At 44.5% G+C, this 18,074-nt stretch overlaps 1 protein-coding gene across 3 annotated transcripts in view; it reads right to left on the reverse strand.

Moving 5' to 3' along the window:
- Nucleotides 1-389: 389 nt before the first annotated feature.
- msnb (moesin b) overlaps nt 390-18,074 on the reverse strand; it is an 82,330-nt gene continuing 64,645 nt past the window's right edge. For all 3 annotated transcript variants that reach the window (XM_084431182.1, XM_084431180.1, XM_084431181.1), the window contains exons 9-13: nt 14,442-14,572; nt 12,504-12,664; nt 7,915-8,007; nt 7,575-7,805; nt 390-825 (exon numbers count right to left, since the gene is read on the reverse strand). In XM_084431182.1, the coding sequence (XP_084287308.1) occupies nt 661-825; nt 7,575-7,805; nt 7,915-8,007; nt 12,504-12,664; nt 14,442-14,572 (781 nt within the window). In that variant the 3' untranslated portion in view covers nt 390-660. The remainder of the gene's footprint in view (nt 826-7,574; nt 7,806-7,914; nt 8,008-12,503; nt 12,665-14,441; nt 14,573-18,074) is intronic.

Raw genomic sequence — 18,074 nt, forward strand, 5'->3', positions numbered from 1 at the left:
AACGTAAAAAAAAAAAAAAAAAACACTACACCCATGTCACTGGCCAAGCTCACATGACTCCATATGCACCGGAAGTATGTACCATGAAGCTAATTAAACAGGATCGTTTTGGTTTAATGAAACAACAGCTGTAAACTATCTCTCTGTCAACTCAGGGTTTGATCCAGACTTTAAGAATAGTATATGAGTGTGTGCACATGTAAGTTTGATGTTTGCAGCATGCAAAGAAAGATGTCCCAACACTAAACCAAACTAAGACCTTAGTCTTTAGTGATGATCAGTGACTGAATATCCAACGCAGGACATTTCCTCACCAAAACACTGTGATGATGTGGTTGAAACTTGTCAAATTATTTTATAACCTGCAATGAACACTGGAGACTGTATTTCAGGGGTATGAGTACATTAATTGTTTTGTTTGTTGATTTTATTTAATTATCACATGAAACTCACTACAGTCCAATTTGATACAATCAAACAATCAATGATTTAACTTTATGTTATTTTTTTTTTTACCTCAAAAGACTATGATCACTTCAGTATACCTGCCACAGATTTGGACACAAACACAGCAGTTGAAAATGCTATGTAACAGATTACCATACACGGATACTGACTGCAAACGTGGCTAACAGACAGACAATCTGTGCAACAGGGAATTCACATGGACTCAAATTCATCAATGCGCTGTTTGGTGTTTCCTTGTCGTATTTGCCGTAAGGTTTTGTATTTGTCCCTTCCCAACCTCACATTCTCAGCATGGATAAGATCATTTGGAGTCTTCATGCTTTCATCACGGGCATCTGCTAGCTCCGAGCTCAGAGCCTAAAAAAAAACATTAGAAACAAATCAGTTAGCATAAGAATTAAAGCTGCAGAGAATAGTTTCTGTAAGGCTGTCACATTTGTTCTTCAGAATTTCTATTTATTACAGTGTCCTCGTTACATTTGTTACATTTACTTGCCATACAAATTTTTCTTTTTATTCTGCTTTTGCAATGTGAAGAAAATAGTAGATACTGAACTCCTACAATTAACACAGCAGATTAAATCAACAATATTCAATTATTTATCAAATTATTTTACTAAATTACACTTGGACTCTCGCTTCTCTCATTTCTCTTTCCAGAGAGAGCCCTTTAAAACTCGTTCCCTATCGTTCGGTCACTCTCAACGTCTCGTCGTGACCAACGATTTGGGATCTCGCTCAGAGGACCGATCTACTTCGAGTGTAACTAAACGAGTCAATTTCACATTGGCATGCAATTATTGCATTCAGCTGCTCTGCCTCGTCAGCGCGGGTATAAATGAGCAGCTGGTGCATGATACAATCAGTCTTTCGCTTCGGAGTTGAGAAAAGAAAAGAGAACAGAAAAGAGAGCCTCTGCCTCGATCTAACCCTCCTCGGGGGGCTACTTCGGGCCGTAGCTTGGGAGATCTGAGGGTGACAGTGAGGACCGGTTCCGCGGGGCCACCACCACCGAGACCCCCTCACTTCCCTGTTCCACAGCCAGTTGGGCCGTCAGAGGAACGGGCTGGGCCACCTTCGAGGTCTGCACCAGTCGTATCCTTCGGTGCCCCGCCTGACGATCAGATGTCGATCGCAGCATCGGAGGGCGAGCCCTCTCTCTCCGGGGATGATGATTCAGCTGTGCTGCCCCCTTCGGGTGTGGCAACGTTGCCCGAGTCGGACCCAGAGATGATGGCTATGTTATCTCGGGCCGCTGAGAGGGTCGGGCTCGTGTGGAACCCTCCACCGTGTCCCGAACCCTCTCGGTTGGATGATTGGTTTCTCGGGGCAGCTCGCGCTGGTTCGCAGCATCCTGCCCCGGTGCCATTCTTCCCCGAGGTGCATGAGGAGATCACTAGATCGTGGACAGCACCTTTTACTGCCAGAAGCGGTCAAAGGGTCCCCTCCACCCTCACTACCATCGATGGCGGGGCAGCCAAGGGTTATGCGGGTATCCCCCCCGTGGAGCAGGCAGTCGCCATGCAACTTTCCCCTAACTCCACAATAAGGGGGGAACCGTGTCTCCAATTCCGGGCCAGTAAAAACTCGTCGGGGCAAACTGACAAGGCTTACAGAGCTTGTGGAGAGGCTGCCTCTGCTTTACATGCCATGGCGTTACTGCAGGTCCATCAGGCCAAAGCCCTGAGGGACCTGCACGAGGGTAGTCACGACCCAGGGGTTCTCCAGAAACTTCGTGCCGCAACTGACCTCGCGCTACAAGTGACGAAGGTCACCGCACAGTCACTGGGTCGAGCGATGTCCACCCTGGTTGTCCAGGAGCGACACCTCTGGCTGTGCCTGGTGGACATGCGGGAGACTGAGAAGGTCAGATTCCTTAACTCCCCTGTCAGACCGGTCTATTCGGCAAGGCTGTCGAGAGCTGCACCCAACAGTGCGCCGGCACAGAAGCAGACGGAGGCTATTAAACACATCCTGCCCCGGCGGTCGGCTCCAAGTAAGAGGCCGTCGGAGCCAGCGACCTCGTCTGCTCCTCGTCGAGGGCGCCCTCCCGCATCCGCTCCTCCTCCGCAACCACCAGCAAAGCAGCGCAGAGGAGCCAGACACGGCCGCGGCGCCCCGCCCGTCCAGGCCCCCGCCAAACCAGGAGGGAAGCGTAACTACCCAAACACACTCCCCTTCCTCTATCGCCAGAGGGCAGCATCGGACGGGTTCACCAAAGTCACGGAGGCGGCCCTTATTCCTCTGAGAGAGCAGGGCGTTCACATCCTCAACTACCTCGACAACTGGCTCATACTAGCACAGTCCCGAGCTCAGTTGTGTGAACACAGGGACCTGGTGCTTAGTCACCTCAGCCAGCTGGGTCTTCAGGTCAACCGGGAAAAGAGCAAACTCTTGCCAGTGCAGAGGATCTCTTTTCTTGGTATGGAGTTGAACTCGGTCGAACAGACAGCAAGTCTCACAGACGAGCGTGTCCAGTTGGTGCTGAACTGCCTGAACACTTTCAAGGGTAGAACCGTGGTTCCACTGAAACATTTTCAGAGGCTCCTGGGGCATATGACGGCCGCAGCGGCAGTAGTACCGCTCGGTCTTCTCCATATGAGACCGCTTCAGCACTGGCTCCATGGCCGAGTTCTGAGGTGGGCGTGGCACCGCAGCACTTATCGGGTCCAAGTTACTCCGGTGTGTCGCAAACACTTCAGCCCGTGGTCGGTCCCGTTTTTTCTGCAGGCAGGAGTCCCCCTGAAACAAGTGTCCAGACATGCAGTGGTGTTCACAGATGGCTGGGGTGGGGTGCCCCAGTACACCCCGGCTGGGGTGCCACGTACAACGGGCATGCAGTCTCAGGGGTCTGGACGGGACCCCATCTGCATTGGCATGTCAACTGCCTAGAGTTGCTAGCAGTACGTCTTGCTCTGAGCCACCATAAACAGTGCCTACAAGGTAAAGACGTGCTGGTCCACACGGACAACACTGCGACTGTTGTGTACATCAACCATCAAGGTGGTCTGTCGCAACTCGCCCGCCACCTCCTCCTCTGGAGTCAGAAGCATTTGAGGTCTCTTCGTGCCATTCACATTCCTGGTGCACTCAACACCATAGCCGACGAGCTATCACGTGCAGCACTACCAGGAGAATGGAGACTCCATCCCCAGGCGGTTCAGCTGATTTGGCGTCATTTCGGAGAGGCAAAGGTAGACCTGTTTGCCTCCCCAGAGACCACCCACTGCCAGTGGTTCTATTCCCTGACCGAGGCAACGCTCGGCACGGATGCTCTGGCAAACAGCTGGCCCCGGGGCCTGCGCAAATATGCGTTTCCCCCAGTGAGCCTTCTCGCACAGACATTGTGCAAGGTCAGGGAGAACGAGGAGCAGGACCTGGTTCCCAGAACTAATGCTCCTCGCGACAGCCCCTCCTTGGCCGATTCCTCTGAGGAAGGACCTGCTTTCTCAGAGACGGGGTACCCTCTGGCATCCACGCCCAGACCTCTGGAAACTCCATGTCTGGCCCTTGGATGGGACGCGGAGGTTCTAGGTGACTTACCCCAAAAGGTACTTAACACCATCACTTCGGCCCGAGCACCATCTATGAGATGAGCTTATGCGCTGAAGTGGAACCTGTTCGTCGAGTGGTGTTCTTCTCACTAAGAAGACCCCCGGAAATGTTCGATCAGAGCCGTGCTTTCCTTCCTGCAGCAAGGGTTGGAGAGGAGGCTCAAAGTTTATGTTGCTGCAATATCTGCATACCATGACCCCATACTGGGTAAATCGATTGGGAAGCATGACCTGGTCGTCAGGTTCCTTGGGGGACGAAAAGGTTAAATCCTCCTCGACCTCCCTCCATACCCTCTTGGGACCTTACGCTGGTACTAAGAGCACTTCAGCTCATCCCATTTGAGCCTTTGCAGTCAGTTGACTTAAAGCTTCTAACTATGAAGACTTTGCTTCTGCTTTCATTGGCCTCCATCAAGAGGGTCCCCTGCGAGCATTTTCGGTCAACGAATTGTGCCTGGAATTCGGGCCGGGTGACACCAACGTGGTATTGAGACCCCGGCCTGGATATGTGCCCAAGGTTCCCACCACTCCTTTCAGGGACCAGGTGGTGAACATGCAAGCGCTGCCTCCAGAGGAGGCAGACCCAGCCCAAGCTTTGCTTTGTCCCGTCCGAGCACTCAGAGTGTACATAGACCGGACACAAAGCTTCGGGACCTCAGACCAGCTCTTTGTCTGTTTCGGAGGTCAGCAGAAGGGGAAGGCTGTCTCCAAGCAGAGAATGGCCCACTGGATAGTGGATGCCATCACCTTGGCTTACCAAGCACAAGGTGTGCCCTGTCCTCTCAGGTTGCGAGCTCACTCTACCAGAAGTGTTGCATCCTCCTGGGCTCTGGCACAGGGCACCTCGCTGACAGACATCTGTAGAGCTGCGAGCTGGGTGACATCCAACACGTTCACTAGGTTTTATAGCCTTCGTGTGGAGCCGGTCGCCTCACGTGTTCTCGCCTCAAACGGTCAGAGACATGAGGGGGCCCTGGGTTAGTGTGCCCACAAGTGTGCTAGAATTCTCCAGAGAGTCCTCTTAGCAGACCCTGTGAGTCCTCCAATCATCCCTATGGCGTCCGGACGTTGTGTAGAGTCCGGTGCCAGGCCTACGACTGATGTATCCTCGAGAGCCAGCTCTAGGCCAGGGTGCCCATATGTGCAACCTTCAGCAGGTTTCCATATGCGTGTTCCACGGCAAGCTCTTAATGAAGCCCATGTCTCCCCTGGCAGAGTCCGCCCTGCCCTGTCAATGTTGTTACCCTCCGGATGGTGAGAGCCACTCAGGGACTCCGTATTGCACAGCCCTCACAAGGTTAGTCCATATGGTATCTTCCACTAGACCTCTAGTAGGATGTGGATTCCGCAGCATCCCCTCCTTTGTAAAAAATGGGGGCACGCTTTCCAAGCATTATCCAATAATTATCACAATAAAGGGAGTATTCGGAACAGCAGTGATACTCTCTCTGTGTAAGCCCTGTCTCATCGCCAAGAAGGGTAAAAGGGTTTAGGAGGCTTGCCCAGTGCGCTGGAAGCGGACAGCTTCCTGGGTCACCAACTCGGCTCAACCTCTCATGCACCAGCTGCTCATTTATACCCGCACTGACGAGGCAGAGCAGCTGAATGCAATAATTGCATGCCAATGTGAAATTGCCTCGTTTAGTTACACTCAAAGTAGACGTCTCCGTTCCCTCTCTCAGGGAACGAGGGTTACATATGTAACCGAGACGTTCTCCTGTTTAAGTGGTGATTTGCATTTTGTGCAGGTAAGTGTGACAAGATCTTTATCCAACCATACTGGAATGAAGGTGTAAATGCAGTCGGGTAAAAACAAAACAAAAAAAACATCTGAATATGAATCGCATGTTAATGGAAAATGTGAACAGTGCAAATGTGACCAGCATCAGGTTTTGGCTCAGTAGAGATTATAAATGACACCTAAATCTCCACCTATAGCATTGGAAAAGTACAGTATGTACCCAAATAAAAGTTTACTTCAGAAATATAAAGTGTTGTAGGTTATCTATGATGGTTTCAGGTGTTTTTTTTTTTTTTTTTTTTTACCCATAGTTTTGCTTCAAATTATAGGCAGATTTTTATTTATTTATTTTGTTGTTAACCTTATCTATTACACATAACTATACAAATCATACCTTATGCAGAAGCCATGGACTTTTTTTATGAATGCAGTACTTTGTTGTTTGCCTCAAAGTTTATTGATATTTTTAGGCTATTCTAAACCACACATTCACACATGTTAAAAATGATTATGTATCAAAAATGATTTAATGAATGTTTATTTTAAACAAGAAGATAGTATTCTGTATAGAGAGGCTCATAAACTAGTGTGAAATTAAGTAAAATTAGTGACATTTCGGTACAAGAAAAAGGTAGAAACTATGTTTACAAATGGGAAATCTCATCTAGCTTGGAATGGAGTGATGTCTATAATTGGAACTAAACAGAAGACTAAGGCCTGGTTTTACAGACAGGACTTAGATTAAACCAGGATTAGTTCAATTACGACATTTAAATAGCTTTTATAAATGTGCCTATAAAAAAACATTACTGGTGTGCATCTTGAGACAAAACAATGGCACTGACATTTTTAAAGATATGTTTCTTTCAGTTAAAACAGCTCAAACATGCATTTTATTCAGGGTCTAAGGTTATAGTGGAACTCTCGCCAAAATACAACCTAGGGTCTTTTTGTTAATCTACCCGAGGCAAACTTTTGTTTAAAAGCATAATTAGAATGGAAACGCCACTTTTTTGACCGTATTTTTGTTTTCGGTCAAATTGCCTTTTGAATGGGAGTGCTAGGGGCACCACTATGATAGCATCAAAATCGCTATTTTTAAAACACTAAGAAGGCTCGACACAACATGAAACTTTGCTCGAAGTATCACCAGGGGCTCTACAAATGAACTTGAGCATTGAGAAAATTTTTTGTGTACACAGAGTTTACTAAAAAGAAAGATTTTGAACAACTCACTGTAGCTATTGTTGTTTCCATCCGCCAGCATTTTGTCAGTCAAAAATAGTTGCTTTTAATGTCGATGTAAATATATCCGTGCAGCGAGGGACTTGCTTAAACATGTTAGAGCAGCAAAGAAACATGGATAAATGAGAAGAAAGAGCAGGATGTGCTTGATGATGAGTTATTAAAAGCATAATAAACCATGAAAGAGAACTGAGTCAGTACTGACAGGCAGCTTTCTGTGGCGCACATACAAAGCTCATGAGTGCTGAATTCAGTGTTTGCCATTGTGTATGTTGTGTCAGAAGGGAGGCCCAATATCTTTGACTTTGAAAACCCCTGCTCTAGCCACTAAGACCGTGGTTTTTAACCCTCTTCCTGCAGCCCCTCAACAGTGGATATTTTTAATGTCTCCTTGGTCTGACGCACCCATTTTAGGTCTTGGAGTTTCGACTGGTGAGTTGAATCAGATGTGTTGATTAGGAACACTAACAAAATGTGCACTCGTGGTACAGATTTTAGAACCTCTGCACTAGGGCATGGTTATGACATCTTTTTTAATAAAAATCATGGCTGTCTCTCATGCTCACCTGTAGGCGCTTCTGCAGACGTTCATTCTTCTCAGTTTCTGTTATACGCTGCTCTTCACTGCGGTCCTGATAAGTTCCAGTGGATGTGAGCTCAGCACTGGCCTCAGCACTGCTCTCATCATTCTCATCATGGTCATTCTCCGTCTGGGACGTTGACTGGATGTGGACCCCAATTAGCTTACTCTTCAACTCCTCTTTTGTCCTCTCCAGGTCTACCTCAACCATAATCGCCTGCCAAGATACTCAAAGAGAAATCTCAGTAAACTATTATGAGACTGCTAATGTGTTTGCCTGAGGTTAACCATATGGAACAGATAAAACAGTATATTTACACTCTCACCCTTTTCTGCCATTTCCTGGCTTCATCCTCTTTCTTCTTTTTGGCATCTTCCAGAAGAGTGATTTTGGATGTTAGCTCAGCCAGCTCTGTTGCCTTTAAAGATATAATGAAGCAAAATTATTTTCTATACAATAAACAACAACAACAACAGTAACCAGAGGCTGGCAAGCTTCAAAAAGCACATAACGAACCATTAAAGCACTGCAAACCTGGAAACAAGTAAAAAATATTATCAAAAAATCCAGAAAAAAATATTATGCTTTTTTAAATCTAGCATTTATTTTAGTATGTAATATAGCTGTTTGTGTATGTAAACAATCTGCAAAGTCACATGTCATAGTTAATCTCTTCAACAAAAACCATAAAACACAACCGAAACGCCTCATTTGTTGTCATTAATTCCATGATTTAGCTACGTCACCATTTTACACATTTGCATAATGCCCAAATACTGGCTGCTTTGACCCAACCTTCAAAGAACAGTTGGAGTGATTTTACTGTGTCACACTGTTTCCCTTACAATAACATTTCACTCAATATTGCGTCAGTAGTTGACGCTATGGGTATAGTCCATTTCTTCTAAATACTCTAGCCTGATTGAAGGAAAAACTACACTGACAAATGGCATCTCAGCAAACCCAATCTTTCTCTTCAGAGCGAAGATCGTCTCCTCACTGACCACAGAAGAAGAAGCCTACCTGCTCACCAAGAAGTGGACTTGGTGATGCTGAAGAAGCATACTCGGCTGAGACGACACCTCTCCCCTTTGGCTATCTGGTGAGTGATCTCCCAAAGCAGAGCCAGAAGACCGGCATCGCTTCCGGAGCGTTAAGTGCTACCCCTTCCCAAAGTATCAGGGCCATTGCCCCCAGGTAGTGTTGGACCCTGGTCAGCAGCCCAAGCAGTCTTCCTGACTAGTCAGGAGTGAAGAGGAGGCAGCTCTTAGAGGAGACTATGGAGAAAGTGTCAGACTGAGTCCTGAACATGATCAAACAAGTCTTCTCTCCAGTTTGCTCGCAGAACCCCCCGATTTGAGGGTGTTGAAACCCTCAAACAGATTCGCCCAGGGGATTGCTTTTTATCAATGGATCTGAAAGATGCATACTTTCATATCCAGGTAGCCTCTCAGACTGTTCTTGATGTTTGCATTCAAAGGAGTGGCTTACCAGTTTACTGTCCTGCCATTCAGACTGTCACTGGCACCCTGCACATTCACAAAATGTGTTAATTATCACGGACGTATTGCCTGTGATAATTAATGCGATATGGCTCAGCTTGTCAGTTAACTACGGCTCTGTGTTGTAAATGCCGCTCCATCTGAAAGCAGGTGATGGCGATTTACTACTAATCAAGGAACCGGCTTTACTGACGAGATGCGCCTAACAATGTCATGTGATATATCGCCCAGCCCTTCACTATCCCCCCTGAGTTGGAATGGGGTGCACATCCTGTACTACCTCAACGATTTACTTATTATGGCCCAGTCGAGAGATAAGCTGTGTGTGCACAGTTCTTTTCTCCACAGCAACTTAGAGTGTCTGGGGTTCAGAATCAACCTGGGTGCGCTATTCGACTTGGTCCAAATGCTGGCCTGGCTGTCACCAGAGCGTTTGCTGAAAACTCAGTGAGGTCTGAATCATTTAAAGCCGGGGGTCTTTGTACCCTCAAGGCATTTCAAAGGATGCTGTGCCTGATGGCAGCAGCCTCTGCAGTCATCCCGTTATGCCTGCTTCATATGCGGCTGCTTCAGTTCTGGCTAAAAGCCCATGTCCCGCACCATGCTTTGCAATTAGGACGTTTGAACCTCAGGGTGACCCACGGCTGTGTCAAATCCCTGGCACCCTGAAAGGCTATGCAATTGTACCAATCGGGAGTGGATTTCGGGCTGCCTTCCAAAAGTAAAATGGTCTCAACAGATACCTCTAACATGGGTTGGAGCGTGCTCTGCTATGGCAGGCCAGCATTCGGCACCTTGTCAGGTTCGAAACTCTGCTGGCACAATAACTGTCTGGAGATAATGGTGGTGCGCCTGGCACTCAAGTCCTTTCTGCCAGACCTGAGAGACCAGCCATGTCCTGATGGTGGCCGCATACATAAACCTCTAAGGAGGCCTGAGATCGCACCTGAGATTGTGCCATCTGAACAGACTGGTGAGTCTCTTCCTCCTGTGGGCACAGCACAACCTCCGGTCAATCAGAGTAGTGCACATGCTGGGTAGGCTGAATCAGGGTGTGGACATGCTGTCCTGGAGTGGTGTGACTCACTGTGGCGCTGACCCACGAGTAACCAAAAGAGAGCTTATATGCCTTTCCTCTGGTGGCCCTGACAGTCGGTTCTTCTGGTGGCTCCACTCTGGCAGAGCCAGCCATGGTTCCCCGGGATGGCGCAGTTACTGAGTGTGTGGCTTAATCTGTACCCTCAGCTGGAGCTATAGAGCCTTCACGTGTGGCCCCTTGACTGCCGCAGAGTGTGCTGAACCACAGCAGACTGGACATTTCGGAAAGGTGGGCTTTAAAGAGACAGGAACTAAAACAGTGTGTTTCAGGCAGTGGATGAAAAGAGCTGCTGTAGCAATGTACAGAATGAGAATTTTTTGTTTTTTTGCTTTAAATCATGTAAAGTTTAAGTATGGTGCACAAGTCATACAGACTACTTTTATGGAGCTTGAAAGCATCCATTCCCACTGTATGGAAAAGAGCTCAGTGTACATACTTTATATTTTTTCCTTTTGTGTTCTGCAGAAGAAAGATATTCATATGTGTTTAGAATGACATAAGGAAAAGTAAATAATAACATAATTTTCAGTTTTCATTTTGTCATAATTTATCCATACTCCTGTCATTCCAAACTAGGGGTGTGCAGCGGAGCCAATATTTGTATCTGTAACAATCTCAAAATTATCTGTATCTGATATAACCAGAAGTGGCCGGAGCTTTAACAGAAAGTGTGTTAAAGCTGAAGCCCATTACTTTTTTTGTGTTCAAAATTTACAGAAATTATATACATCATGCAAGTACATCATGAATCCATTTTCCAAACCATGTTTTTGTTTCATCCTGAACCACTGTGGTACACCTATAATAAGTGTTTATATTCGTTTATATTTTGTGGAATAGCCCAGTACCTGCGTGACTCGTCATAGATATAAACAGAGAGAAGTAGCTCCGGCTGCAATGTTCTTCCGCATAACTGCAGCTTTAAATTATATGAGAAGAACGTTTTAAACGTATATCTGTGCCCTTCATATTTATCATTTAAGAAATATGCCTTGTATAACTCTTATATATATATTTTCATTATAATTAAAAGAAAATATTCAGTGGTTGAAAATTGCTGAAACAACTTTTACTATGCATACAAATGCAAATCTGAACAAATTATAAAGAACACATAAATGCTTGCCGTTTCTGAGAGTGAGACAGAAATATCATGTAGCCTATCATATCGTACAAAGTTCAAAACATTTAAATAGACATATTAAGTAGTAGAAAATGTGTATGATTCAATAGCTTAGTTGATATTACTCTTGACAGAGAGCTAGGTTTTGAGAGATGTGCAGAGACTGCAACGCGTCTGTTTGATCTGCGATCATGCTGTGCTTATTTCATTCGTATATCATATCACACAATGTTTAAATAATTTAAATACACATTCCTGTCACAGAGTGCAGGGAAGAGGAAAAGCGAGCATCTATGTGCGGGCAGTTTATTAAATAAACACAAAGACAAAGATAATTCCAATATGAAAGCAGGAAGTGATACTCCAATCATGAAATATAAATCCAGGCAGGGATGGAGACAATAATACAAAAGGGGGAAACGCAACAGCTTTAACACAAGACATGTAAAGACAACGACCGACAAACACAGACTGAAACACAGAGGTATATACACAGGCTAACAATTAACAGGTGAAGGTGATTAGCTGTCATGGTAGCAATGGGTACACAAGGGTAGCTATGGAAAAAAATTACAACAGGAACTAAACACAGGAAATGAAAATCAGACACAGTAAGAAAAAATTTAATTCCTAGAACAAAGAACACAGAGGAATAAGGACAATATCAAATAGTAGAAAATGTGTATGATGTAGTAATTTAGTTATTGCTTTTGCCAAGCTATGATTTCTGAGAGACACATGGAGATGGCAACGTGGCTACTTGATTTGCGCTCATTTTATTCGCAGAGTTTACACTCGTTCACTTCACACATACTCATTGTGTAGTGGTTTTAGATGTTTATGTATAATATTGTGCTATCTCCTGGCTCACCTGTTATCCAGCAAACACGAGGAGTGACTGTGTCTGCCAAATATTTTGTCTGTAATTCAGTAGAATTCGTTATTCTTTTTGAAGCCATTATCCATGCCTTTAAGAATAAGGTAATTGGCTACATGGCACATCCCTACTCCAAACCATGGTTCTTCAAAATATCTTTCTTTGTTATTCTGAAGAATAAAGTAATCAATAAGTATTTGGAATGACATGAGGGTGAGTAAATATTGTCAGGATTTCCATTTTTTCGGGTGAACTAACCCTTTAAGATCTTAATGTATCTTTAGAAGATTTTTTGAGTACTTTTCTTTCCTACCAGATTCTCTTGGTTCTTGACCTGGTTCTCAGATTGGTGCAGTAAAGCGGACTTAACCTCTTCTGCAATCCTGCGGTCTATCTCCAGTCGCTCAGCCTCTTCCTGAGCACATTTCCTCTCCCGTTCTAGCTCCAATGCTCGCTTGGTCTGCTCCTCTAGCTCTGAACAACAGAACGATTATGTCACACAAATAAACTTTTCTGAAATGTAAAATATGATAGACATATTTATGGTGTTTCTGTTTGTTTGAGTAACCTGGTCCACTCTAAAAGATTTTTCAAATCTTGTCAGATTTTTCAAATCTTATCAGATTTTTCAAAATGTGAGAGACCACAAGCATGATGATTAAAAAAAAATCATAGATTTAACAGTTTTGACCCTATAGTGTGTTGAGTGCCGTGATGTGACTAAGACAGCACTCCACACACTAACAGATTCCATTCACAAACATCCAAGAAATGACGATAGTAGTGTTTGGACTGCTTTTTACAGAAAATTTGAGGGAAAAAAGACCTTGGATGAATTTGTGTTATGCTTCCGTCTTCCGTCGGCCTGCTTTGCGATTGGGTATCGTTTCGTTCCGTTCCATGTGAGTGTGTGAGCATTTGTCCTTAGGTTCTCTCCACACAACAGGATTTATTATCGTAAATATTCAACATGTTGGATATTTACGATTTGAGATTGGTGCGGCTCCAACGTTCTTCCGAGCAGATTCTACCACTCTTAACACATCTGATAAGATGTCTATTAACAAATCTGATCAAATAATCTGTAGAACCATCAAGATAATCTGGACTTTAGCTAGGATTGTCGGAAGGGGAGAATTGGGCCCAAAAAAATCGGCCCAATTATCTTGTAGGGCCCTATCTTGCACCCAGCGCAATTGACTTTGTACACGGACGCATGTATCATTCCTATTTTGCACCCGCGCAAAGCGGACTTTTCCCTCCACAGAAGCATGTCGGTTAACTAAGAAATACACTTGCGCTCCCCGGGGCGGTTCAGCGCAAAGAGGAGGCGTGTTCCGGCGCAAACGTTCCCTCATGCTATTTTACAGGTTTAGAAAACAATTGCGCCACTAACCGAAAAAAAACAGTTTAAAGTCAGTGGCGCGTTGCGCATGTTATTCATATGCTATTTTAAGGGTGCATGCTTGGCCTTAATCAATGTAGCGTGTGCACAACGCGCATACACTTTGATTCTCTCATCTACACACAGACGCAGCAGTTATCATTTTTGCAAATCATACATTATTACGAAAGATAAATAGATAGATAGATAGATAGATAGACAGTTTATTATAAAAGCATACATCTAGCTTACACATTTACCCAAATTATCATACGCCTGTTTAACCGAAGTTAATTTGGGTGCGTTTCTCCATCCCCAACGTCCCTGACGGGAACGTCGGTCTCCTCGGCTGTGAACCGCTCCTCGCGTGCACCTGGCAAATCCGCCGTTATAATAGGAATCCGCTTTAGAACAAGCGCGCCTGCTCTTAAAGGGAATGTGAGATGTTGCTCTGATTGGTTTATTTCACGTTACGCCCAAACCACACCTATGAATAATGAAGCTACTTCAGACCAACCCCTTTTAGATTTGCGGCAGGCGCAAGAGTCATTTATCCCGCCGGGAAAATAACAACAGCGCCAAGACCCGCCCACAAAGTTACTTGCGCTTTGCGCTTTGACACTTGCGTTTCAGATCGTTAAAATAGGGCCCGTAGTGTGTTGGTGCCTTTAATGTGTGGCAGGATTGTGTGACTCCTGGCAGATGGCACTAATTGCAGACATTTAGAAAACCTATTTAAAAAAATGTCATTACTATTCCAAATCTATCTGCTGACACTAGTGGCGAAGAGATTACAAGCTTCACCTTTAAACCCATAAACTAATAATGTGACATTTGTAGTTCTATGTAGACATTTGTAGTTCCAACCCTCTTGAGCTTTTTTGGTCTGCTCTTCAATTTGCCGAAGTCTTTCCATGAGCTCCATCGTCTCTCTTGCAATCTTCTCAGTTTCTTTCTCTGCATTTTCTCTTCTTTTTTTCTCATTTTCCAGAAGTGCTCTAAAATTAAAATGCATAAAAAAAAATTGTCACATCTAAAAGAATGTTATGCTTTGTACCAACATCTAGTGAGCAGTCTTGTCTACTGCCTTTCTAAAGGTCCTTTCACACCAAATGCAAATATTATTACCAGGCTAATATATTGGTAGTCACTCTGTAGTTTGGTGCTGTGGTATGGTGTCAGCTACTGATGCACAGTTGAGTGAAACGATTAAGGGGAACATCTCGGTTACATGTAAACCTCATTCCCTATGTAGGGAATACTGCTGCATACTTCTGGAGGGTCATCACCCTGAAGGGTGTTCCTATAGCAGGGATGTTCAGTCCTGCCCCTTGAGGGCCACTTTCCTGCAGAGTTTACCATCAAGGTAATTTAAGGGTGCTTTGACACTGTCAGCTTAGTTTGAAATGAAGCATGGTTCGCATAAAAAAATTGTTAATGTGAAAAATTGGGAATGTGGCATGTTTTGCGCAAATGTGAAAGCAACCAGGACTAGGGTTAGCCAATGACAACGTCATTAGTTCAATAAAACAAATGTAAGGGATGACAGTGGTGATGATTTACCTTGGATATGAGTAAGAGTGAACCTGCAGTATAACCGCACATAGTGAGTGCAATCAGAGCAGCAATAGGCTCGCAATCTGCTGTCTCCTCAAAAGAGTCTGTTTGCAAGCAGCAAAAATCTGCCTTCATGAGACGCAGATCCAGTAAACCTAAGTGTTGTTCACTCTACTGCTGCTCACAATAGCACCAAATTAATAAAAATGAATTAATATATTCACCCACGTCCTGTTTTCTATTATATGGTGTGCACATTTGTGATGACATAAGATGAATGTAAATGCACCAGGGTTCGATAGAATCAAGCTGAGTGTGAAACTAGACCAACGCTGTGAGGAGCAACAGGAACAATCATGCTCAGACTCAGAACGCAGCTAATTAAGACAGTCTTTGTGCAGCCTCTAACAGGGCATCCTTTGCTGGGTGGGTCATTCTATAATTTTGGATATATTTGATGATAATTATAATTTTTTTCTAACAATTTTCTTTGGAAATATCATATTTCATCTATTAAGAGAATACATACTATGAAATACATACTATAATCTGTCACAAATATTTTGTGCACCCTGTTTTTCAGTTTGCTTGAAATTGCCTTTATGTCCCTTAAATTACAGTTTTAACAATGTCTGCTTTTTGAAGTGAGTGGGTCGTGTTACTAACCGAACACCCCCTTGAAAAATGTTTTATCGCAAATCCATTTGACCAGCATCATGTGATGTCATTTTGTTCTGCGGTGTATATTTTACTACTATACATATCTGTGGAAGGTCAGTTCCCTATCTGTCACTCACTCTATGTTGTGTCGATGTAATAACACTTGGGGTCACACTTGGGAGCCCCAAACAGGTCTGATACTTCAGAAAAAGCCAATGAGAATTGCAGAGTGGAATTTTCATGCCACTCCTCTGGACATACAGGTATAAAAGGAGATGGCTTGCTCCACTAATTCAGATTTGTTCATCGGAGCTGAGCAGTCACATGAGCACTGGCAACTCATTCACCTTAGAAGAGAAAAAGAGCTGTTGGAAATCTGTACAGTGCGTTTCAGCGGTCTCTTTCCAGTAACGCACAGTTAAGAGCAGGGAGTTCTCCTGGGCACTTCGACAGCAAAAAAATCAAAATCTTCTAAAAGGGCAGACACCAGCAGACATCGTTTTTCTAAAAATGCTTTTCCACCAGTGTATTTCTGGATGTCGTTGACACCTTTCCCCCTTGGACGGCCACAATCTGTGTCTGTTGTTTGGGCCGTGCTCACACTGAGGCAGTGTTTGTGTATGGCACATAATCTCACTGCGAGAGTATGGGCATGGAGACGTCGCGGTTGCAACTATAATACTTTTATTAAAGGCAGAGAGTCTCCTTGGTTGCAACTGTTCTGCAGCTAATGTGCACAAGGCCAAGGCGGAAAGCGCTGAGGGTGATATGAGGAATTCAATGGAAGTGTTTCCACAGGTAAACCCCCTGGGCCTCGCATTCCTCTTCATACTCTTTCCTCCCAGTTCAGTTGTCAAATAAGTAAGGAGGTTCACATCAGGGCGAATATTATTTCTCATTCAGGGTTCGTAAAGAGGAAGAATTGTTGATCGCAGCATCGGAGGACTTGCTTTTGCCTTCTGAAGTGGATGACTTCCCAAAGTTGGCTACCGTGCTTTCTTAGGCCTCTGTGAATATCGGGCTAGAGTGGAATCCTCCACCCTGCTATGAGCATTTGCAGTTGAATGATTGGTTTCTAAGTTCGGAGAATGACACAGCCACGCTTCACAGGTACCGCCTCCCTTACTACCCTCAATAGCGGTGTGGCCAGGGGGTACTCAGAGGTCCCACAGGTTGAGGGTGTGATTGTGGTGCATCTATGCCTGCAAAACGCAACCACCTGGAGGAACCGTCCAAGGCTCCCTTTAATGGTAAGTTCACCTTCGCTCCACATGCCATGGCCATCCTGCAGTTCCATCAGGCCAAGGTACTTAAAGAGCTGCACTTGGGTAGTCCTGACCCAGGGCTGATGCAGGAGCTGCACTCAGCAATGACTGACCAACCGATGAAGGTGGTTCAGGAGTTCCATCTGTGCCTTAACCATGCACAGATGCAAGATGCCGATAAAGCCGCCCCCACCTCGTTGGCACCAATGTTAAGGACTTCTCACAGCAGTTCTTGGCAGTGAAGAAGCAGACGGAGGTAATCAAATACATCCTGCCCCAGCACGACTTGGCCAATCAGAGACATATATGTTGAGCGTGTGAACGCAATGGCCAACCAGAGGCGTTTAATAATCAATCATCAATTGTATCATCAATTTTTTTTAATTTGGTACTTTTGACAACACTACTTTAAAACAGCATTCTTCCATCTTAAAAACAAACATATCTAAATTACGACATATGCTCTCAATGACAAAAGCAGAAAAGTTAGTTCATGCATTCATGACCTAAAGGCTAGATTATTGTAATGCTCTATTTGGCTTGTTGCCCTGCACGTTTGATAAACAAACTTCACCTGGTCCAAAACGCAGCAGCTAGAGTTCTTACTAGAACCAGGAGGTATGACCATATTAGCACGGTTCTGTCAACACTGCATTGGCTCCCTATTAAACATCGTATACATTTTAAAATTGTGCTAATTACTTACAAAGCATAAAATGGTTTAGCTCCCCAGTACTTGAGCGAGCTCTTAATGCATTATAACCCTTCACGTCTACAGTGATATCAAAATTCTGGCCAGTTGATAATACCTAGAATATCAAAATCAACTGCAGCCAGTAGATCGTTTTTCTATTTAGCACCTAAACTCTGGAACAGTCTTCCTAGCATTGTTCGGATGCAGACACACACAGTTTAAATCTAGACTAAAAACACATCTCTTTAACCTGGCATACACATCGCACATTATCAATTTCCATAATTCAAATCATGTAAAATTATTATTAGGCTGCATAAATTA

This window comes from Rutilus rutilus (genome assembly GCF_951802725.1).
Source record: "Rutilus rutilus genome assembly, chromosome: 14".
In the NCBI taxonomy this organism is placed as follows: Eukaryota; Metazoa; Chordata; class Actinopteri; order Cypriniformes; family Leuciscidae; genus Rutilus; species Rutilus rutilus.